At 38.3% G+C, this 23487-nt stretch overlaps 3 protein-coding genes across 3 annotated transcripts; 2 read left to right on the top strand and 1 right to left on the bottom strand.

Moving 5' to 3' along the window:
• Nucleotides 1-6433: 6433 nt before the first annotated feature.
• Nucleotides 6434-9425, top strand: Hand (heart- and neural crest derivatives-expressed protein). The gene is made up of 3 exons (XM_076892878.1): nucleotides 6434-6815; nucleotides 7099-7739; nucleotides 8971-9425. Exons 1-3 carry the CDS (start codon nucleotides 6731-6733, stop codon nucleotides 9103-9105), a joined length of 861 nt encoding a protein of 286 aa, XP_076748993.1. The 5' UTR covers nucleotides 6434-6730; the 3' UTR covers nucleotides 9106-9425.
• Nucleotides 9426-12121: 2696 nt separating this feature from the next.
• Nucleotides 12122-13141, bottom strand: LOC143433500 (uncharacterized). Its single transcript, XM_076910839.1, has 4 exons — nucleotides 13073-13141; nucleotides 13003-13021; nucleotides 12516-12905; nucleotides 12122-12181 (listed from the first exon to the last, which is right to left on the bottom strand). Exons 1-3 carry the CDS (start codon nucleotides 13139-13141, stop codon nucleotides 12553-12555), a joined length of 441 nt encoding a protein of 146 aa, XP_076766954.1. The 3' UTR covers nucleotides 12122-12181; nucleotides 12516-12552.
• A 1856-nt stretch (nucleotides 13142-14997) lies between these two features.
• Nucleotides 14998-16065, top strand: Pban (pheromone biosynthesis-activating neuropeptide). Its single transcript, XM_076892739.1, has 3 exons — nucleotides 14998-15119; nucleotides 15480-15716; nucleotides 15808-16065. The coding sequence occupies exons 1-3, from the start codon at nucleotides 15020-15022 to the stop codon at nucleotides 16050-16052; spliced, it is 582 nt and encodes a 193-aa protein (XP_076748854.1). The 5' UTR covers nucleotides 14998-15019; the 3' UTR covers nucleotides 16053-16065.
• Nucleotides 16066-23487: the final 7422 nt, after the last annotated feature.

Consider the following 23487-nt stretch of genomic DNA (forward strand, 5'->3'; position numbering starts at 1 on the left):
AATTATTAACCAACGTAACAAGGTAAACAATCTTCCTAACGCTTTTCCTACACAATCGTTCAACGCGTATCATGATGTAATGAATGATACGGAAGTAAACGTTCGAAAACAACATTTTTCAGGTTCATTATTGACGATTTCCGGATTTCCTTGTTTCAAGTTCTTCAACTAACGGATAAAGAAGTAGCCGAGAATATTCTCTACCGCCAAAGGGATTCACCCTAAACGGTAGCTATCCCTGGGGACTTTTCTCTAACCGCGACGCAACCTGTCGCATAAATACGTAAGCCCACACCTGTCTTCCTGTTTTACGCTCTCACGTGTTCATCAATTATATTAATAACGTCAATTAATATTTGAGCGAATGAAACAAATTCGATTTTAAACAGCGAAAGCTAAGAATAGTTGGTTGCAGGAGAACCAAGGGAGAGAAATGAGTTTTCGAACTAAACGATTTATACTGTACATATTATAGAAGTATGAGTCATTGAATAAGTGGCGTACGGATTAAAAGCTACATCATCGGAGAATGTTAATCGAGTGAATCACGCTTGTGGACCTGTGCGACAAAGTTAGGGAAAGTCGAAGAGAAAAAAGCTGTAGTAAATTATCAGTGATAATGGAAGGCATCTGGTTGTACACTCGATTGTCACTGCACATGGTATGTGTCTATATATAAGTAATTAATTTTGGTTATCAGTCGTGCGCGTAACTGATTTTTTAATTGATGTGTTGTGACTGTTACTGGAACTGTGACTGAAACGCAGTAATTTGTCAACTAATCTCTGTACAAACTCAATTTAGAATTTTAATAACAATTTTCATTAACTGAACGGATACAGAGTAAACACGAATGAAAATAGAAACCCCTACTCTTTCTATTTTTTCCCCATTAAAGCCTTTTTTTATTTCTAGATTCATCTTTTCTGGCAGATAGCAGGAAAAGTGATTGGTCGAGTGGCTGGCTGCTAGTCTGGTCGCAGAAACTTCTTGACAGCACATCGAGACGCTGTCAAAGGGATATGCCGCGCGATCAAGCAACCACTTCTAAACACGACTAATTTCTTCTCTTTGATGCCAGGCGGCCGATTACCACGCCTTTCCTAAGGACCACGCTTTTCCGGGACAATATCTCAGTCGAACCGGGTCTTCTCGTATCTGAATTTTTATGGCAATACTAATATCTCTATTATACGATATAGATAGAAAATGGAGAACGAGTGATAAAATATATGCGATCATCAACAATCGTTTGGACATGTTCAGACACAAAGAAGACCGCTAAACCTCCCTCAGAAACCACACACGAAGCAGTCGACAATAACTGAAAAACTTACAAGGAAAGACTGAAAAAAAAATGAAGAGCAGCTTATTGAAGGAAAACTAAATAAGTACTCAAGTATGCTCACCAATCACAGGGTGATATACCTTAATGGTGGGGATATCCTGCGGTTTCCCACAAACAGGGATAGAAGCGATTAGAGGGTGATTAGAAGAAGGTGTTCTGGATTACGTTCCGGCGACGCAAAAGCTGCCGGCGTTTCAGAGCGGTGCGTGTGTCCCCTCGCCACTTTTACACCCCCGAGTGGAGTAGCAGACACCGAATCGGACCGCCACGCACCGCGGGGATGATACGCGATCCATTTCCATCTGGGGTTGGAGCAGCCGTTCCCCTCCACGCTTCTGCGTCCGAGCCACCACGACGCGAGCAACCTTTTTAACCACCACAAGTGGAGCTGTCGCGATTATTAAGTTAAATAGATATATCGCGACTAAGTGACTTCCGGCGATAAGGTGGAGGATCCAGAGGTGGAATGTCGATTAGAGGCATGACGGTTGGGGAAGCGTGGCGTTATTAGGGTTGTGAACCGGCCGGTTTTCGAAGTTCGACATCGAGGATGGTGGGAATGTACGTATAAAGGCACGTTAGTCAAGTTCAATGCCGGTTTTTTTAACATTCTGTATTCTCTGTAGGACTCTGGGAGCTGACCAAGCCAAATGTCCCAACTGTTTTGAAAAATAGACAGAATATGATAAGAGCTTATTCTTTCTTGGAAGCTTGAACAGTTGAGATTATTGAAGTAAGAATAAGGAGAGCAAAGTGGTTAAAACTGCCTTGTAATTATTTTACGATTATTACGAGTCCATTGAAATTTGGACATCGATATTGCCGTGATCCGATGGCCTACTTGAGAGGCAAACAATTTTTTCCGAGCGAAACGCGTGCCAGTCTCGTGGCCTCGGGTATCCGGACCGGCCCGTTCACTAATTATTATTTCCGTCCTTAAGTAGGCTATTTTTTCAGAAAACGCTGGCAGACGTAAACAAAAGAGTTGGGGGCACGGTGTTCTGCGCTCTGTCGGTAACGCAGCCACCGGGATTTATTTATTTGCCCCGCGATGACACGTGGGTTCCTCTTCCCGTCTCTCTTCGTTTGCCACCGATACTCTTGCACTTCCCGTGCAACTTTCCAGGACGATCAGCGGAATTCCCGATTCGCCATTGCCTCCTGAGCCTTTTCAATATGCACCACATGTGATCAATTACACGCGAGGAACAACGATTCAACCGCAATAGCGAAGCATCGATCATTGAACAGTAATACTTTTGCAGAAGGAAAGGGGAGTGCAAAAATTTCCAGTTGCAATTTCTAAAGAGATCGATAGGCATTAAAAGTTAATCTCTCAAAGAGAAGCAGAAGTTACAGGGCTATATAAACGACGAGGTTCCACCAGGAGAACGAGAGAGGAAGAGACGGAAAAGCGAATGTGAAAAGACTGAAACGGGGAGAAGGAGAGGGAGCGAGAGGAGTTAAGACGGTGACTGCGGAGAGGAAGAGAGAAATTCAGAGGGGCCATGTGGCGTTTCAGGAGATATCAAATCATACTACGTGTACGCCATGCCGCCCCCTAAATATAGTTTATTGCGTTACCGAGTATTAATGGAGCTCCTATAGAAAGGACAGAGACGGACGCCATCGAGCGTTGCAGGTTCGCCACGGAAAACCAAAAATAAGACCGCCGATCTTATATCAATAATGGCTTCTTCTAATCTATCGAGCAATTTGCTAATTATACGGGTATTTGTACAAGTTTCGAAGAATTCAGCGAGTTAATTGATCTCATTACTATGTGATTTCTTAGGTTTGACGAAGAATGATCGCGAGATCTATAATTGAATCTGTAGATCCATGGTAAATGTCATTTTTTCCAGTTCGATTAGGACCAATGATTATTGGATTTGTGATCTTTCATTTGGAAATGAATTTTTTATTTGTTTCTTAATTAAATTAACCTTATTATGATATATAATGTAAAACTTGTCTAAAAAGATTTTAAAACACTTAAAATTGTTAATTTCAATATAATTCTATTCTGTATATTTTTCCTTTTATTAGTTATGCTTAATTCTTAGAAGCAATCATTTGACAAAAAGGATCTTTATTATTCCATGAATTGTATTGAAAAGTTCCACAGCGAATTCTTTTCGGTTAATTCCTGCTAGTCTCAAACAGCGTGTTTATTGATCCAAGCTGATTTACGTGCGGTTTTTAATGTATCTGTTGTATCTCTTATTGTGTACCATGAAATGTTTTCGATTACTACAAATGTTTTAAATCCGCCTTCCAAGAAAATCGTAGAAATCATCCAATAAATTTTGAAATGTAAAAAAAGATACTAAAAATGGTAAAATTCACCAATTTTTTCAGCTTCATTCTTTTAGTTCTCACATTCTCAGATCTTACAGTTCACCTGTTTCATATTTTTTATTTCTATATGAATTTCAATGAAAGATCACAAATTCCACAAGAATACAAAATCCAAAATTTTACAGAAAGCATTGGTATATATGATAGAACTACTTGAATTCGCTTTCTCCGGCTACAAGGAAAGATATCTCTCGCAAACATTAGAAAGCTAACAGAGTGGACGGTCAAGAAGGGATACAAATGAGTTACGATTGTTAGGTCACAACGATTTTAAGGAGATCCACGACCGTGTCAGATTTCGGATCCGTTCCGGTGTCACAAATTGGAACCATAAACACTGGGATCGCGTACACGTGTCCTCTGTATATCATAAACTGGTAGATGGTCGTGAAGACTGGTTGCCTTTTCCTCTTGCTTACTACGTCCGCTGGCCGGGTTCATTCATGAAAACGCAACAGCCCTTTAAACTATATACGGACCCCAATGGGCACACGGAACATGCGGACACGGACATCCTTCCCTTTTTCTTTCAGCTTTTTTTCTTTCTAGAAGAAAGCACCGAACGTACTGGTATTCCTTCCTCACTTCTATTAACTACATACTTGTTCACTTGTTCATTATTACAAAATCCAGTCGAAGCACCAGAGTACAAGTGAAGCGACTCAAGCTGACAAAGTTTCTATTCATCAAAGTTACTCAAGATTGATATCCAGCGAATAGTCCAACGAAAGCAGTATCAACGAGACTTGCGCCGGTGACTTCGATGTAACCCAAGTATAAAGACAACGAGGACCTCGACAGGGGTGCAACGAGTGGTCGTCCCGAAGGAAAGGTTACTCTGCGCTGCTGGAATAATAAACAAACCCTTTTTGTTCGTACCAGACTGATATATACAGTAGCTCGTTGTCAAGGGAACGTAGTCCCTGATCTGGGTTAATAAAAGTTCGAACGGTGTCGCATTTCAAGGAACACCGACTGATGATTCTTCTCGCACGGAATCGCCCCGAGCCCTTTGACCACGCGGCAAAGGGTGAACGGCTCTACCGAAAAAGACATCGTTCCCAGAAAATTGACCTTAAATCATCTTTATCCTCGTAAACGTCACTTTGAACGGCTCCTCTGTGGAACGTGTGAAATCTATCACCAACACGCGTGGAAGGGGATGTTCCGCTGAAATCAATTGAAGGAGAAAAGGAGAAACGAACGACTGAAATAATAGAGAAGCTAAATATCAGGATTAAAATATGGATGGGTATCATGAACTTGAAATCTGAAAGTCTTAAACTTTTCTTTCAGAACCCTGAACAAGATTAAAAGCAAGATTACCAGGATTCTCTTATTATTATACTCGATCAACATAATGGAGGCATCGCCCTCGTAGCAACATCGAATCCACTTCTGACCATATATACAGTGGTATCAGTCACTTTCACAATTGTAGATAAGAAAATTAATTCGTTGGATGTCGCGAGTCGCGAGCAAGAGTACGTGAAAAAGTGGAGCGACGACGCGTTGACGGTAACGCAGTCTGACAGTGGGGGGCTTTTTGCCATTCGCTGAAGCCGTCGCCCCTGGGAAAAAGGCAGATAAAGCCACTTAAAGTAGCGCCACGCCGTGGAGAGGAGGATCGTGCGCTGACCGCTACTATTTTCAGCCCTTTCTTGCCGCTAATTACGGCGACCTTTATCAAACGTTGCTCGAGCATCCCTTCCACCTATCCGACACTTCAGATTAAAATGCTGCCGCCGAATTTTAAAATAGTACGACCCTCGAATGAAATTCGGGGAAATGCACGTCTCGAAAACGGATGCGCTGACTACTTGCTCTGACGTTTCATTTTGGAGTGGAGGGGGCTCCGGGTAGCGAATACTTGTTACTTCTTCAACTTTCCATCTTTGCTCCAAAATCATAATGAACGTACCATCCTCACAAATGTTCACGCTAAAATTAGAAGTTACACAGCAATGACGTCTGTAGTAGACGTCAACAAAATTTGATTTCTCATCTTCTGGACATTCATTCCTTCTTATACGTCCTGATCGCCTCTTGTTTCTACAAAATAGCAGACATTAAATACACCTTCGTCGTTTTACGTTCTCAGATCGTTGAATCGAATCAAGCAAACCACGGGTCGCGGGACATGGGCGTAGACGAACCGCGACTCCGCCCTTCGAGCTTCTCTCTCCCCTCGGCTTCGTGTCTATACCCACTACAACCAGGGTGCTCGAGTACCAGCGGGATCACGCAACCACGCACTCGACGCGATCTCCGAAATCGGTGGTCTTTTCTCAGTGTCACTTGGCCTGCATCCGGAAACGCATCGACGCCGATACTCGGAGAACCGCGGTGTCACGCGCCTGCATACAATCGCAACCATCAGTATTGTATTCTCCTAACGAATTGCCGGTTGTTCGTTCATCTCTCTAGTGATTCACGGTATATCAATTTTTATACTCGATACAGAAAGGAGGGCTTCGTTCAACCTTCGATAAAATTAATCAGTGGTGAAATTGAAATTGAACGAGCATTTCTTTTAGGCATTATTGATTTGCAAACGAGATATGATTGGAATATTCTTTGCTGTTGATGGGACCGTAATTGTGTGATCGTCTTCCGGTACAGTCGTCGTTAATTTGCCTTAGGAAGAAATATTGATTGCATTCACGCATTTTGCGTGCGCCACTGAAGATTTCCTTACCCTTCGACGCGATTTTTTTGAGGAAATCGCGATTGTATGGGTAGATCTGGAATTGCGATTATACACTTCCTTTGCAAGGATTCGATTATTTCTTGCGCAAGATTTCTGATATAATCACAGTTACTGGTACGATTATACGAGAACACTAAAAACTACCGAAGTTCCTACAAGCAACTGATTAATCGAGGAATTACCGATTGGTTGGAGTTAATAGTGCAAGAAGAATTAAGCTTCTTTTGGTTTTGGACGATACTGCGAGAGAAACGAAGTGACCAGTGAAGTTTCTGTGAAAAACGTGGCAATTTGTAGAAGAGGAAGTTACAATGATGCTGGGGGGCTACGAGGCGCAGCCCGATTATTATCCGCAATGGCATCAACCCTATAACTATGTCACCCAATTACCGTACGGTGAGTTATGATATATATTCTTCTGACAAGCAAAAGAATAAATTTTCAACTACGTAGTAGAGTCGAGTAACAAGTAACTAACTAAATCCAACACTCATAATGAATAAGAAACTCAGAAGACTCGTACGACCTGAGAAATTAAACATCTCTCTCGTCTGAAATAGAAAAAAGAAACAATGAATTATAAAACCTATTAAGAACAACAAGAAAAGTAATACCAAAGAAAGAAGGGAGGGAATACGTAGCACACGACTCACTGAACTTCTCCATTTCTCTACCACAGGTCCGCTGAACGTGCCCGACGCCGACAGCCAATCGACGTACTGGGGCGCGGATTCCGGGATCTCCGGGGGTAGTTCAGGCGCCGGTAGCCCAACCGCCTCCACGCCACCCCTGATCGAAGAGATTGGCGTCCAAGAACCCAGCTACTCCCCTCTGCAGCAATACCCTCACCCCTCGATGACCCAACACTACTCGAACCACTTGGTATATCCATCGCAACAAGATGTCCCCCATCACCACCTGCACCATCATCATCATCATCATCAACAGAGCCACAGAAGAGACGGCGACTATTCGACGGTCGCTTCGATGAGCCAGATCGACGGGTCCCTGCAGCAACACCTCAGACAAGGGGCAAGGGACGGCGGTGTGGTTGTCAGGCCTAAACGGAGGAATACAGCGAACAAGAAAGAGAGAAGGCGAACGCAGAGCATAAACAACGCGTTCGCAGACTTACGCGATTGCATACCGAACGTACCGGCAGACACCAAGTTGTCGAAGATCAAAACTTTGAGGCTGGCTGCCTCGTACATCGGATACCTTATGGCGGTCCTAGAGAGCGACGAGGGAGAAGAACCGCAGACCTTCCGAGCGGAAATCTTGTCGAACGGCAGGAGGAGCAAGACGGCTCAGGCGAATCAGGTTAGCGCTGAGTATTTAAAAATATAATATACTGAGATTAATCTTAAGTGGCATGTCGTACTCGTGGTAACTACGTGATAACAGTTTTATGTACAGCTTTATGGAAACTATTTTCTCTTCTTGAGTATTAACGGTTTAATATTGCCTACTGGATTTTTTAATGCCAGTGAATAGTGTTTAGAAAAGTATAACGCTCTTATTTTGCTCAATGGAAAACGTTCTTTCTTATACTATTTTAAACAATGTTTTTCCTGTGTAAATTTTTGCTTTCCTCTCTCAGTTTTCTCATTGCATACTCACTTTATGCATTCTCTTTGCACACTTCTTGCATTTAATATCTTAATTAAAATTCTTTATTCTTTTCTACATCTTTGTTAATCCTTTCTTCCCCCTTTTAGTCGCCTCTTACGACAAGCAGGGGATACTGTGGGTGTATTCTGATCCCCACCGCACAGGGATTTCTCCAATATGCGTTGCCTTCGAATAAACAACCTCCTCCTTTTAATTTGGATCTCATTAACCGACACTTGAGAATTCAACCTTAAACTCGTCATCGCACCTCGACGTCGTTCGAAGAAAAGAGACGCAGGAGAAAAATTTCATCGCGTGTCGTCGAAATTCTTAACGAGCTTGCTTAGCCGAAGCGTATAACCGATTTGTCTTCCATGTTATGACAGAGCCATTCCAGCGACATTCAACGACGAATTAATTTTCATCTGGCACGTGGATTTGAAATATTGTAGAGCTTATCGATAGATATTACGTGAAACTGAATGCTTCTTTTTCTTTTAAATAAATAATTGATAGTCCTTCGGATATTATAAAACCTGCCTCGACAAATTTGATGTTTGTAATTTTCAACGAGGTCGAACAATTTACTTTTTTTTTTGTTGAACTAGTTAAACTCGGATAAAATCGAGCATGCAATTTTCGACTATTATGGATGAAACTGTTCGTTTCTGTAACAGAATTCGAAGATACGCGTTTGCCATTAGACCACCCTGTAGCTTTGTGGTTTTCTTTTTTCTGCGATTCCTCGCCACCCAAGAATTTCCTTCTCTTCTAATGCCATCAATTTCTAAATTGCCTGTATAAAAATATAAAAAGTATCTTATATTTTGTATCAATTTATATTTCAACGTTATGAAAGTATTTTTATAAAAAACATTTTAACTAGCTTCGAACCACTTCTATTATTAGTTTGCTTGAATAATATTATTTCTGCTTGCAGAACGAGTCGTGTTTGCATCAAGCGTCGGGTCTCAGTTCCGAGGAGTCGTCGAAGAGTAAAGGACGAACTGGATGGCCGCAACATATGTGGGCCCTCGAATTGAAGCAGGAATCGCCCACCAACCAGATGCAATAAAATCACTGGTCTCTATCTATTTCTGACACGGCGTGGCTTCTGTTCCGGCGTGATTATCGAGAAACGAATCGAACCGCAGGTTAGATCGACGCTTGGTGGCTGGCCAGGAAAATTCGGAGCAACCTTCGATTATTCTCGACTTTTCCCAGCTAGCTATTACGAATATTGAGAGTCGTAAATAGGCGAGAGGAACGTATCGTGGGTATACTTGTGAAATGCATCAAGTGCAAGTCAATACGTATGATTTATCAAAGTCGAGATCAAAATTTATGTCTCCTTCGATTTTCAATATTAAATCGCCAGCAGAACATTGGAAAATAAATGTTACTAACAGTTTCGTTAACTTACAATCCTCTGCGCTTTACAGTGTACACACGATACTACACAACTGTTAGTTTTACGTTCGTCACCATCAAGCAAGCGTTAGTAAAATAAAATAAGATTAATTTATTAAGCGAAAGTTTCGATAAATATAGTAGAATATTAAAACGTTGAATGTCGTGATACCTTTGAAACTTTTGTTGAGCGTCTGTTTAAGGAATGATAAGAAGAGATGACATTTTTATATCATTTGCTCTTCGTATTATTTTTAAATCCGTTTTATACATTTGAAAATATTTGATGACTTTTTTCTGTCCCATTCTTTTCGTTGACGATGTATACAATTGTTTTAATCGCAATCACAAGGTAAGTGGGTCACCGGTGTTCTGACAAAAGAGGCGTTGGTGAGTCTGTTGTATAATGTAAGTGGTCACTTGTAAATACATATCTCTGCGAATATACGTTGTGCCTGTAAATAGAAGTGTCTTGTTTCTTGTGTAGTTGGTAATAATTTGCGTTAGTCCTCTACTTATTAAAGCCGAGGAAAAATTGCTGAAGTTTTGTTCTTAGTACTTTCGAAAATGTTACAAACAGGAACAAATTAAGAATGAAGTACATGTTAGTGGAAATATCCAGAACGTAATTCAATCAATCAAGAAAGTGTGTGTAATTGTGTGTGTACCTCAGTGGTGAACTAGTAGCTAGTTTGTTTTGGGGGTGATTAATCATCAGTTCAGTGTAATATTACATCATTACAGTTGAAATTTTTATTAAAAGAAATTCAAATATTTCAACCATTTCAAATTCTAAATGGTGAAACTTCTTATCTTATTTTTTCACATTTCTATCCATTAGACGTTAGCGAATGTTCCGTTTCTGATGCTTGTAAACTTTTGTATAAACTATCCTTAGGAATGTATAAAAAGTCACTAGCAATAAATAGATTATATGGTAACTTATATTTTCCACTATTTTCTATCCCTTTCAAACTGAAATAATTTAGTAGAAATTAGTACGAAATGAAACTGATACAAATTGAAGTGGAAAATTAATTCCAAGTGAAAATAAATGAGGACGAACGCTCTCAGAGTCGTACAGATTTCTGTCCCTGGAATTTCATGTCAAGGACTTTACTTGGATGGAAAATGTGTTTCCCTCAGCTACATGCTGTGAAAGCATTGTTAAATGGAGCGACGGTTTCGTCTTTCTTGGATATCCTGGCGCCGGTACTTGATACATGTTTAGGCCTCTTAATCTTTACATGCTGCTGATACATGTATTGTAAGGGAAGACCTTCTTTTCGTACTGATGCGCAGCGTTATTTGACCAATCACATATCTCGCATAATATTTTTATTTCTCTAGAAATAAAGACACACTATACAAAGGAATATTCTTAGGATTAAAAAGGATTTCAAACAATTGACTTTCAACTAACGATACTATTACCCTTATATGGACACGTATCCTTACTTTTTAGATGAATACACGTTCCAAATTAAACTACAAAACCACAAGAATAATAATAAAAGAGTAGGAGTATGGTATTGGAGTTGCTATTCGAAATGCTTCAAAGTGCAAGGAGCTAATTAGCCTTGACATAATTTTCAACCATCATCATCTCTTCAGAGATCATTTTGCCGAGTTTCAAATAAACAAACAATCACCCGACAATCGAGACTAAATATTTGCGGCGCCTTTCGAAGACATCTTTATCTACCGGCGATACGATGTTTAAACGACTCGATAATAGCGTACTGACGACATTGTTGGTTTCCTGTAGCGTAAACCAATTGCTCTGATCCCATACTACGAACGGGGCAAGTAATTTAAAAGCTGCCTCATCGTCGGTTCGATAGTGGAAACATTGCCGGCATATAACGAAATTTATTGGCATCTAAACGAAGAAATCGCAGAAACGAAGGCTCTACTGTAATTAGTGACTATATACATATGTATACAATTATAATATAGATCCACTCGATGTCTATGCATATACGATATACATAGATTTAGTAGAGTTTATTATCCCCCTGGCAATGTCCACGCAGGTCGCGAGAGCGAGAAAGGGATGTCCTCAAGAGAGTTCGTCTTCTAAACTTTTTTCATCTCCAATTTTAGTGCAACGTAGGTAAACCTGAAGCGTACAGACTATTTTGGAAGATGCAGCGAAACATGAAAGTGGTGGGGCGATAGGCACGTGCTATGCCGATAGAAGGTGTTAAACACGGGAAAGTGAATCGGTACCGCTTTGTAAACTCTTCAGTTGACGAAGCGCAGAACACCTCCGTGGCCCGAATCGACGATATAAACACTCCTCCGTACCTAAGGAACTCGGTTATTCTCGGTAACGGCGAAGAGATCGTTGCTTTCTTGTCAAAACGTTACCACGAAACCCCCGTCGTGCCACTGGGCCCATAGACAAAAGAGATCTTATGCATGTGCGCCATTACTTTTTCCGGTTTGATACATGTGTACAAACTGTACATAAAAAGACGCTAGAAGAACAATATATTTAAATAAAACAATCGTTTACCATATAACAAACAAATAAGTGAAACGATGGTGGACTAGTATTTATTACTATACCAAAATCATCGGTGCACGCGATCAAACAGGATAAGAAAGATCAAGATTAACCAGAAGCACTCTACGCATTGTTCTCTTAACGCCACCTGTGCCACGTTCGGTCAGACAATGGATTTAACTTATACCGCGTAGAGATCTATTTCATGGTTGCCCATACCAGATTCTATCTACACAATATAACAATGAAACAGTGATCAAAGAAATTAACCAATCGATATTAGAATACATGGGAATAATACTGGAGAAGATTAAGTAGATGTAAAAAGACAAAAATAATATAAAAACGCACCAACATGAACTTCCTTTAATCCAATCCTCGTGGTACTTCAAGTTGACTCGAAACTTAACTTTTTCTTGCGTCTACCTCTTTCTCCTCGTTTCTCGCTTCCTCTTACATTTAGCACCAACACGTTCTACTTTTCATACGATCGAATATTTACCAAAAAGAACGAGAAGCTAACTTCACCAGAAAGAATGAAAGATAGAAAAAGGCTTTCTTACGTGGGAATATTTTCGAAGCGACATCGGCAGGGAACAATTACACGTGTCTGTGCATCTTCGCGCAAGTGTACGTCAACGCGGGCACACGTATTGAACTCATGTACGGGACTGGAGAAAAAAAAAGTATGAAGCAAACGTTTGTTTGCTTTGACGGGTATCGAAGGTCCACGTATACACAAACGGGAATGTCCAAGTACAGGCAACGACTCGGCCACTTAAGCTGGCTCTGTGAAAAACTGCCCTTAGCATGTGTCGCGGTGAACCACCGCCCCAACCTCCCCCTCCTAATTACTACATTCGAGCAATACTCTTCTTCACCATCGAATAAGAGAATGGGAAAAAGTTCAATTTTTTGTTGCCCATAATGTTCGTAGCCGTCCAAGGAAAATTCTGTGACACATGTTCCATAAAATTAATTATTAAGGAGAGCAGATTTTATTTGTTACAATATTACTTTCTCGTTATTTATGATACTTTCAATACTCACTTATTACAGTTATCTTCTTCTATCTTATTTCGCTCTCAAATAAAAAAATATATAATAAATTAAATTTTGCTCTCAATAAGGTAGCAAAAAGAACTGATGATAGAATGGAATGCCAGGCATTTGTAAATCTATTGAGCATTATTGATAAAAGCAGCCAAACGAGGTACACTATGGTCGTAACGCTACAAATCTTGCTTCAAATTGTTTACCCTTCGGAACTACTGTGCGTCATACGTAAACAATGCTGCGCTCCTGTAAGATGGATTATGTCTTCTCTTCGAGTGTTCGGATTTAGTATCTCGCAAATATCTCGACAGAAACGCTTATTGCGATACAGTAAAGACTTGATGTTTCCTACATCACCCCATAAATATATTTAATGAACGCGTTTCTCTACGCCGTACAATTTTTAATAAAATTTTTAATAAAATTATTACCAATCTTGACTCACACTTTATGCTTCTTTTAACATTAAACTGCTTGACATACCATCATGAAATAAACAATATATTAACAAATATACGAAAGTACCGAATATTAAAACACGAATACGACAATTGACCTCACAGTTAACCTCTAATATCGCAAATTCTCTTCACCAATACGCAATACCTTTCCAGCAGATTAAGTCAGGTGCTCCCAAGACGATCGACCCATAAATGCACCGATAGCCGACGCAGACCTGCTTTTATACTCCTGTAGCGGGCATTCTCTCTCAACGCTCCTCGGTCTAGTTGATCCCGAAATTGAATCGGTTAATTGACAAGTTTAATCGAGAACAGATTGTCCGCCCGTAGCGCCAACTACGATTCGTCACGCGCGACAGGAAAGGGAAAACACGGGGGCGACATCACACGATTCTTCGTCTTCTTTTTTTCCTACACTTCTACTCTTTTCATCCTTATCCACGAACGTCGAATATCGCAATGTCATCCGACATGTATTCGTCTTTGTTCAAAGCATGCCGTATCACCGTTTGGTAATTGTATATTAATATATATTGCCTTGTTTAATCGTTTATCTAATTCGATAGATATAGAAGATGCAAGGTATGGGTAATGAAAATTAATTTATGAGGATTTTGAAAGACGCATTAGATCATTTGATGTAATTTGTAATTTGTTTTCATTTTGTTATTATTAAGTTTAGATCGCAGTTCATCTGTCCCTCTCCTCTTGAATACATAGCAGGAGAATTGATTTAATGTCGGGAAGATTATTTCTAATATCGGCAGACGTATGAAGTTTATATTGAAACTGAAAAGAGGTATACATCGAGTAACTATAAGTATGGTTTGTATCTATATAAAGTGATCTTCATATTGTTCATGTGAAGCAAACTTCTAAGGTGATTCTTCTGTGTACATTCACAAAGGATTACTTGTAATACTTTCTAGTTAATTAGACATTCTTACTTTTCTATACTTACACTAGAAACCCATAAATCTTATAGATCCTGCACAAAATGTTATGTTTCTGATACAAATTAAGAGAAAAAACAAGATGCGAAGACGACAGCCAAGACGCGGGTAAAGGAATACATCTCGTAAATCCCTTCAGAGTCAATGAATCCATCCCTTGAAACATTTCCGACTTGTAGAAAGGAATCAATGGAGAGCAAGGAATCTGTAAAGTCGAAGAAAAACCGAGAGAACAAGAAGGAATGAAAAAATCAGTACAGGGTTGAGAAACATTCTCTTAGGACGCATCCAGGATCCTCATTAAGTATGGAAGGACCGTGGATCTCGATAGAAATTGAGACGAATCGCTTGTGGGCCGTCAAGATTGCCCCCTGTTGGGGCTAGACGTTGCGCTGGAACGTTCATTTCCAATAAAATCGATGGGGAAAGGGAGAAGAAAAATTGCATTTTCCATTGAAAGACCAATAGGATGAAAGGAGAGAAAAGGTGTAGAAGAAAGGTAAGGGTAGTTTCAACCCCTATAAAACCAGCGACTAGAGACGGTATGGACATCACTTGCCGACGAGGTTTCGAGACAACGTGTATTCGAACGAAGCGATGATCGATTCCGCGGTGTTTCCGTCCTTTAACCGTGCCACCTTTATCTGCCTGCTGGCCTGTGCGGTCTGCTTACTTTCCTGTGCTTGCGGGGAATATGGTACGTTCTACAAATAGTGAATCGTGCAAACATATAAAAGATAATACAGGTAACATATGAAAGTAAATTGGATATACCAACGTGGCTACAATAATAAATCCAAACTTGGCTTGAAATTTTGTTTTAATGCATGTTCCACGATTCATATGTATATCGCAAATCTCGATGTCTATGGATTATGTAGAAGCCAAGAGAGCATAAGAAACCATCGCTATGAATTGAATTCAGTCTCTTCCGATATCCTCTCACTTATACCTTCTTTTCTTTCGAGTATGGATCGGATATCTTACAGTTGTATCTTTTAAAATGTTAGTTTGACTATATTTCATTGGAAAGCATTAAGAATACTTTTCCCAACAGAGAGTAGAGATACGGTAAGCAGCGTGAGCAACGACAGAACGCCTAACAATGAATTTGGCTCGTGCACCGACGGCAAGTGCATCAAACGAACCTCCCAGGGTATCACCAGTGGGATGTGGTTCGGCCCACGGCTTGGACGACGTCGCAGAGCCGACCGGAAACCAGAAGTGGACATGGACCTCGAAGCGCTCAACAGTGGTCTGGATGGATCACGTTGGACTGTCATCACTATTCCAGGTACATACTTTAAAACAGCACGGTTTTCAGTAGGGAAGAAGGATTACGGATTGCACAAAAAATTGAACCTCCAAATGAAATTTCCTTTCAGGAACAGAAAAGAGACAGCCGACTCAATTTACGCCCCGCTTGGGAAGAGAATCGGGCGAGGAATTCTTTTCGTACGGGTTCCCAAAGGACCAAGAGGAATTCTACGCAGACGAACAAATTTTTCCACCCTTATTCGCACCACGTCTAGGACGCCGTTTACCTTGGACACCGTCCCCGAGACTTGGACGTCAGTTGCACAGTATTCTTGATAAGTCTAGGCAAAATTTCGACGACGCACGCTTTTAAGACTGATTCGACACCCTGGATAAATGATAGCTAATGATATTAGTGTAATTAAGACCGTATTAAGAAAATAAAGGACTTGTATTTATTTGTATTATAATTAGACGTTCTTCATTCAAATTTTCATCTAATTTTCATTGAAAATCTTCATAAGCTCTTGTAAATTGAAAATATCACAAAGATATCGAGTAACTTTGTTTACCACAAGTCCAATATTCCTAATAAAATTACTAAGAGTCCACCTATATCAAAGTGTAAGAAAATATTCAGAACTGCTAAATATTATATAATTAAAGAATAGGAACTGTTGCAACCGTAAGTTTTATTCCTGTCCGCGCCAATAGTAAATGGTTACTCCAGCAAGGAGAGGCAGAAGGTTAACTTGTATCTGCTGGCTGTTTCCAAGCTTTATGGTTACGACCGTAGTCTACGCCGCCACATGGCCCACGGTAGTTCCGGTCGAGGAATTACATGCGTAGTTACCCACCTCCCTTTACCTCCTTCCTATTTCTTCCGCTACGGAAAGGAATTTAACCCTGTCTTGTTGTACTCGCGTCTTCTTTTTCTAAAGGAATGAAACAATCCTATTCTGGTCCTCTCTCCTCTTCTTTTATTTACTTTCCAATTCACACAACAGCCACCTTTTCTTCAGCGCTGGTGAAAAATGCAGACAACCCAAAAATGATTAGTTTCTCGAAAGCACGGGAAAAAGAAATTTTAATATACAACATAAAATACGTACAACTATACCTTTCTAAATAGGAATATTTAAAAACTTTCGTAAAATTTATCAGAACGTGAACCTTATCTGGAGATGGATATGTTGCACAGTTTGTTCATTGGGAACAACGTAGGATAAAAGAGCAACACAATCTTTCGTTTTGCAGCTCGGTTTTTTTGTCCTTTTTTTTATTATTATTATTGTTATTATTATTATTATTATTATTATTACTATTATTATCATTATTGCTTTATGCACTCATAAACGTTATAACCTTCCTAACGCATACAGGATTTGGAAATCGTTCACACGACAGTTCATTTCACCTTTACTCGAAAATCTCTAGGCAATATAAGCTACAATATGTAAATTATATGTATAAGATATATATATATATATATGTTTATTTTTTTTTTATTTTACTTTCCCCACCATCCATTCATTCAACCATATACACCTATGCACACGCGCGCACATCTCTTTCTCTGTTTTTTTAATATTTGTATGCTAGGTATGTATATTATATTTACATGATCGATATTTTTCACCTCGACAGGATCTCGAATGATCAGTCTATTATGCAAAAAAACCGTCGCAGCTCAGATCGTAAGAAAACGCAATCTATGACATCTAGATGCTAGATCCGGTAGCTAAATCTGAAAAATACGTAGGTCGTTTCCGCTGAACGGAAACCATGGCCAGTTAATCGATTCGGCCATTTTCTAACTGTATCCGCCATCTTGTGACGCTAGAACCATAACCTATTTTATAAGTTCTATATTTTTTTGTTTTTCTTTTTTCATTCTCAACTCTTTCATATTTCTCAAACTAACGCGCTAAGAATACGTAGGATTGACGTTTCCCTTTATTAGATTACTTTACTCCACTTTCCTTTAATCGTTAATTTGACATTTCTTTAATTATTCACTTATCCCTCCTTGAGGTGTAGTATAAATTATGGTAGTTATCGTAGTCTTCAATGTTCTCTATCAAGTTCCTTTCTACGGATGAATATTACAAAAGTTTCGATTAAAATTCTTGTTCAATGGACTTCGCTAATCGCCTTAGTATTACTATTCCTTTCGTTTTCACATCTTCTGTTGTCTACAACTTTCAGTCGATTCTAATTATCACCATTCTAACTATATCCTGTGTATCTTCTATTAACGAACAGTTGTTGTGTAAAAATTTGTTAAAGTGATTTACATATTTCCTCTTCTATCCTTTTCTCGTTTAATATAATTCATTTAAGGAAGCTTATGGCGATCGATAATAATCTATCGGCAATTAATGTTAGTAGTAACACGAGTATTAAATTACTGATGTATCCTTTGCTACGCTTCCAATTCGCTGCACGCACATTTTCATTTCTTTCTCTTCCAAATTAGTTCATCGTTAAAGCATCAAGGTGTTATTCATAAAGTTGCAGTTAACGATGATTAGTGTCAATTTTATAATACGCCTCAACCACCCCTCCGCCTCCCAAAAAAAACTTGAATAGAGTCAGTTCATTTTTTAAGGCTACATTATTCCTTTGACGAAAGCGAAAGTCGGTTTACTTTGGAATAGAATTAAGAACTGAATGAATGCTGGTAAGGTTTTTGGGTAAATTTCAGTCGAAGGCACTATATTGCGTCAACGAAAATCAGTTTTCGCAAACAAATATGTCTCGTAATACCTTCCAAATGAAATGGCCAAGGAAAAAGAGTCGAAGCGTTAGAAATTCAGCAGAAATCCTATTTTCTGGAATTGAATATTGCGATTCACTTTTCTCGGCCGAAATTAATTTTTTTTCCTCGAGCAATCAAATTAGTTAACTAACTAATTGTTCTGCACCAAACCCTTTCCACTCGACGGAAAATCGGTTGAATGTCCAGTTAATCGGTTTTAAGCATCTACCAAAGATAATCGTAATGTCTCTACTACTCCTGGACATCAAAGATTAACTCTCAACTCTGAAAAATAACCCTAAACACAAACTATTTACATTGTCTTGCTCAATTAAACTTAAACTTATTGCTACACGCTAACCAGAAATCTTTTTTTTCGTTTTAATAACTTTTTTTCAATCGATTACAATTAATAAAACGAAACAAAAATGAGAACTTAAAAAAAAAATTATAATAATTAATGCAGAATGATCATTAAGACATATATATATAAATTTTTTGTATGTATATACATATACGAATATAATTATAAGAGCTTAATCAATAAATGAAGACAAAAAAGAAACAGAAGAACAAAAGTAGTTGAGAGTTAATCTTCGTGTTGAAAAACGAAAAAAAAAGAAAGAAAGTACGTTTTATATTGGAAACGGTTTTCTTCAACCTTGTTCTTTTTTCTTGTTGGAAACCCATCACCCGCGTGAGTGTACCGTTTAGCATAAGCCTTAAATGTAAAATTAATATTTATTAGCAATATACATATATATATTTATAGAATATATATGTATGGATATAAGTAACAGTATATAAGATATAGCAATATTTATAGTGCATTTCCATTCTTCTCATCCTTTTACACATAACATAAGGACGTCCCATTTCGTGACATGACCATGTTCAAGGATAACGGTAGAGGCTATGATATTTACAGTACTTTACAAGATCGTCGTTCACGTAGAAAGAAAAAAAGGGATTTACTCCGACTAATTTGTCAACTTACTTTTACCAACTTTCGCCCTACGACTGTTCATTCCTATTAACGCGATTGATTCAGTTTTATTAAAATGAAATCCAAGCGACGAACGAACGTGCACCTTTACAAGCGATAACCTCGATGTTAAATTCGCTATTCGTAACTCAAAGGACATTATCATCTTGTAGCACTTTACGTCACATTTTTCTGCTTAGTTCGGCTTAATTGAGGATATATTGTACTATGTAAAATTAACACTTGTGGAAACCTTAACGAAATCATCTTAAAACGAGAACATAGGTAACGCGACGGTTAACACGTTAACAAAAAAGAATATTCCTCGTTTTGCAATGTACACTGGATGGATGTCTCAAACAATTGAACGAAAATTACTTACGATAAGAAACCATAATTCTAGTAATAATATCAGAGAAACAAAAGTGCTTCTGTATATGTACACACGTGACCACCTTTCCCTCCTTTAACATAACCTTGCTTAAACACTAAAAATAACAAATAACAATAACAAAAGAAAAAAATGATGCACGGCACATTTAACATCGAGGCAGTGTTAGAAATTGTTTGTAGATATTTTACAACAGAAGAGTGATGCAAAACTTCTCGGAGACGAAATACTAGAAGTACTAAAACCGGAAACGGAACGACGATCGTAGCCTATGATGAACCTATCATTACTCCTAACTTAAGGTCGATTAAGCCTACGATATTTTTTTTTATTACAGCAATGCGCCTTTTTTCGTTTAAATTGAATCACTCACTTAAAAGCTATCTCTATAGTTGAAACCTACGTTACCACACGTTCGAAATGACAAAAAAAAAAAAGAGACATCTACGAACGCGTTCTTTATACACATGGTGTCCGGCATTTAACTGCGGCTCTCTTCGTTTCGGTTTAGCGATTTCTTTTTCTTCTGGCACCATCTTATTTAATCTAGCATTCATATTCACGCTTACTGCCTGTTCGCTTTATGTCAATCGATCTTCGTCCGTTCAAGATTGGTGTATGCAACTTTTTTTTCCAGTTTCTCTTTTATATTGCATTTTCTTTTTCATTCTATTTGTTCTTCTTTCAGTTGGCCATTTCTGTTGCCTCGATGACACTCGACTTGATACGAAAGAAACCAGGACGATAAAAACTGCGTGAACTACAAAAGAGGCTGACTTTTGTGCTCGTCGAGGCACAATTTTACGGACATTTTGAAAATGTTAATAGCGATACATTAATAAAGATTGACTGTGTAAATTAAAGATTGAACTTCTATTTTTATATGACGAGTATTTTCGTATTTTTACATTCGCAATGTATCGACGCTACCTCGTAAGTTCACAAACATATAAACAATAATGTTAACTCACTGAAATATTACTCATTATACGTGGCAATAAACAGATACAGTCGCGACGTGCGATTAAAAAACGAATTAACAAAATATTGTATAATCATCTGAATAACCATCATTGCAGATGTATATGTAAACTGCAGGAGATCGTATGGTGTGGTGCAGAATTTCGGGGGATTGCTCGGTTTGATGAGTCTAAATCAGGTATTATTTAAGAATTCTTTTTGTATAATTATCTAGGAATGCCTAATTTTTTCAAGTCTTTAAACCAAACATCCCCCATAGAAGAACTAACATAACTTTTCACACTTTAACGCTTTCCGAGTGCTCATCACGAGTAATAATGTTAATTCGAACGGACATAGGAACTCTAAAACGATCACCATTATCTAAGAAAAAAGCATCGTCCTTCTCTTTGCAGTTAGTACGAGACTAAGTTTTTCAAGCACAGATGCACGAGTAATCATAATTCATACAACGATACAAGTATCTCCTAATTATAACTCTGATAAAGAACCAACAATTAATCAATTGTACGTACATAATGTCTGAAACGTAAAGTGTTAAGTAGCAATCATAAGTTTTGGTTTTTAGTTGAAATTCAGTTCTGGCGAAGATTTAAAAGGAAGACTACAAATGGAACAGATGGAAAGTGTATAGAGAACATGGGAAGCATTCTATGACTTTTCCATGCTTTATATTAGCACAATAAGGTTTAAAAGGATGTACCAATAGTTCTAGTAATGAAAATACCTACTTTATCGACTAATGTCAATATCGAAGACGATTTGAACGTCTAAACTGGAAAGCTCCGCTATTTGAACACCTTGTGGAGAAACGTACAAATGGCCCACGGATCTAAATCTGAATTTCAAACCATTATACTTTTGGGTGTATTATTCGTCTAAATGCAACTTAATACCATCCCATACTAAACAGCTGACACGCTATATATTATGTATCTCTTCCCTTTAATCATATTTTGGCTTCGACCAAAACTTTTCAACTGATTTAAATAACTTTTTCTTGTAACATTTGCTTATCACAGAACTTTTGGTACATCTTGGTATATTTCCACTAGACGGCTCATGAAACTTTTCATTCCTCTGAGAACATGATCACGTTGTATGTGTCGCATTCTTTCCAACGAAAGTCACTTCAGTAAATTATCGACTGATTCTACCATAAAAACGTCCCGTTATTGTTTTTTTCCCTAAAAATAATTTTCCCCTCTCTCGAGCCTTCGATTGTTTGAGAAAATTTCGTGCGACAGATTGAAAGTTCAATCAACGAACCCGCCAATTTTGTACCAGGTGAAACTCGACGGATGAAATTTCCTCAGTGGCTTCCGGCTAAAGAGAACTTGGACGAAGTTCGATGCAACCCATTTAAACTTCAGGCACAATCTGATTCCATTTTAAGGCCACTGGAAAGAAAAAGAAACAAATTTCCGTAGGATTCTATCAGTTTGAACAGCCAGATACATCGCACCTTTAATTACATCGTGGCTAACTACTTCAGCATCGTCGAATTCTATCTATGTATTTAAATAACAATTAGACTGATTATTAATGAACATGAACTATGTCACAAGTAATTTACAAACATATCGTACGTGTGTCCATAAAAAACAAAAAGGAAAAGAACAAACGTCAAACATTTAAAAAACAGAAAAAAAAAACAAAAAAAATGCAACTGCATTAAAGGACAGTAGAATTGATGATACCTTTAGTATACAATTAAAAACTCTCGTGAATAATATAGGAACGTGAGAGAGAATAGCTAAATGTATCCTTTCAGAATAAAAAGTACTCAAGCTCAAGACTGACACAAGTGCTTGTCTCATAAATGATGAATTCACAAAGCACAGGTTGTGCTGTGGTGGCCACATTCTATTTGCGAGACACGAATAACAGAAAACATGTTCAACAGGAATCCACCTTTGTTACAAAAATTTAAACAATCATTTTGTGTTACAGTTTTCTTTTTCAGTTATTACAATTTAACAAGTATGGAATTCAAAATTCTTAGGTAACATAAAAAAATCTGTTTTCCCCCTTAGCTCAAACAGTTATTCTTGCAAAACGATGCGTTTGACTCAGTGCGTGACTAGTACATTGAAAAAACAAGAACGGATCTGTAGACTCTCCAGGCACTTAGATGCAATTTAACGTCGATCTTTCAACCCTTTCGCTTGGTTAGTAAACCACCATGATTAGCTAATGATCATCAACAACGGATGGAAAGCAATTTATGTTAGAAGAATGAGCCAGCCATTCGTGTTTCAGAATAATTTTAAGATGAATTAATAAATCTTCAGTCTGCGCTTCCTTTCTTAAATAACATAATTGGTCTGGTGTTTTATTAATATTAGAATCATATACTTCACTTGATACTGAACTGTTAAAATTAATTTTGTTTCCCTACAAGATTTAATCTACCTTAACTATTCATCCCTATATACTAGAGCTAACTATAATTCCTAGCAATTTTAATTCTTACGCATCTCCTCTTTTTCATTCTTTCGATCAACTGAATGCTTTCGTTGCACAATTAAAACTTGCACCTAGTACGCATTATTTAAAAATGTTTCGCTTCGCCTAAGCTATCTTAATAGACTCACTGGAAAATTTTTCATTCCGATTAAAAGAAATTCTGTACAATTTCTCTTAAATTTCAATTTCATTCAGAGAAATTCTATCCTTCATAATAGAAA

This window comes from Xylocopa sonorina, chromosome 3 (genome assembly GCF_050948175.1).
Source record: "Xylocopa sonorina isolate GNS202 chromosome 3, iyXylSono1_principal, whole genome shotgun sequence".
NCBI classification, from domain to species: Eukaryota; Metazoa; Arthropoda; class Insecta; order Hymenoptera; family Apidae; genus Xylocopa; species Xylocopa sonorina.

Excerpts from the sequence above, each read along its gene's own strand:
- Hand (XM_076892878.1), top strand. The coding sequence starts at position 6,731 with ATGATGCTGGGGGGCTACGAGGCGCAGCCCGATTATTATCCGCAATGG. Across the intron at positions 6,816-7,098 it reads TGTCACCCAATTACCGTACG|GTCCGCTGAACGTGCCCGAC; the intron begins GTGAGTTATGAT and ends TCTCTACCACAG. Across the intron at positions 7,740-8,970 it reads AGACGGCTCAGGCGAATCAG|AACGAGTCGTGTTTGCATCA; the intron begins GTTAGCGCTGAG and ends TTCTGCTTGCAG.
- LOC143433500 (XM_076910839.1), bottom strand. The coding sequence starts at position 13,141 with ATGCTCAATAGATTTACAAATGCCTGGCATTCCATTCTATCATCAGTT.
- Pban (XM_076892739.1), top strand. The coding sequence starts at position 15,020 with ATGATCGATTCCGCGGTGTTTCCGTCCTTTAACCGTGCCACCTTTATC. Across the intron at positions 15,120-15,479 it reads CTGTGCTTGCGGGGAATATG|AGAGTAGAGATACGGTAAGC; the intron begins GTACGTTCTACA and ends TTTTCCCAACAG. Across the intron at positions 15,717-15,807 it reads GACTGTCATCACTATTCCAG|GAACAGAAAAGAGACAGCCG; the intron begins GTACATACTTTA and ends ATTTCCTTTCAG.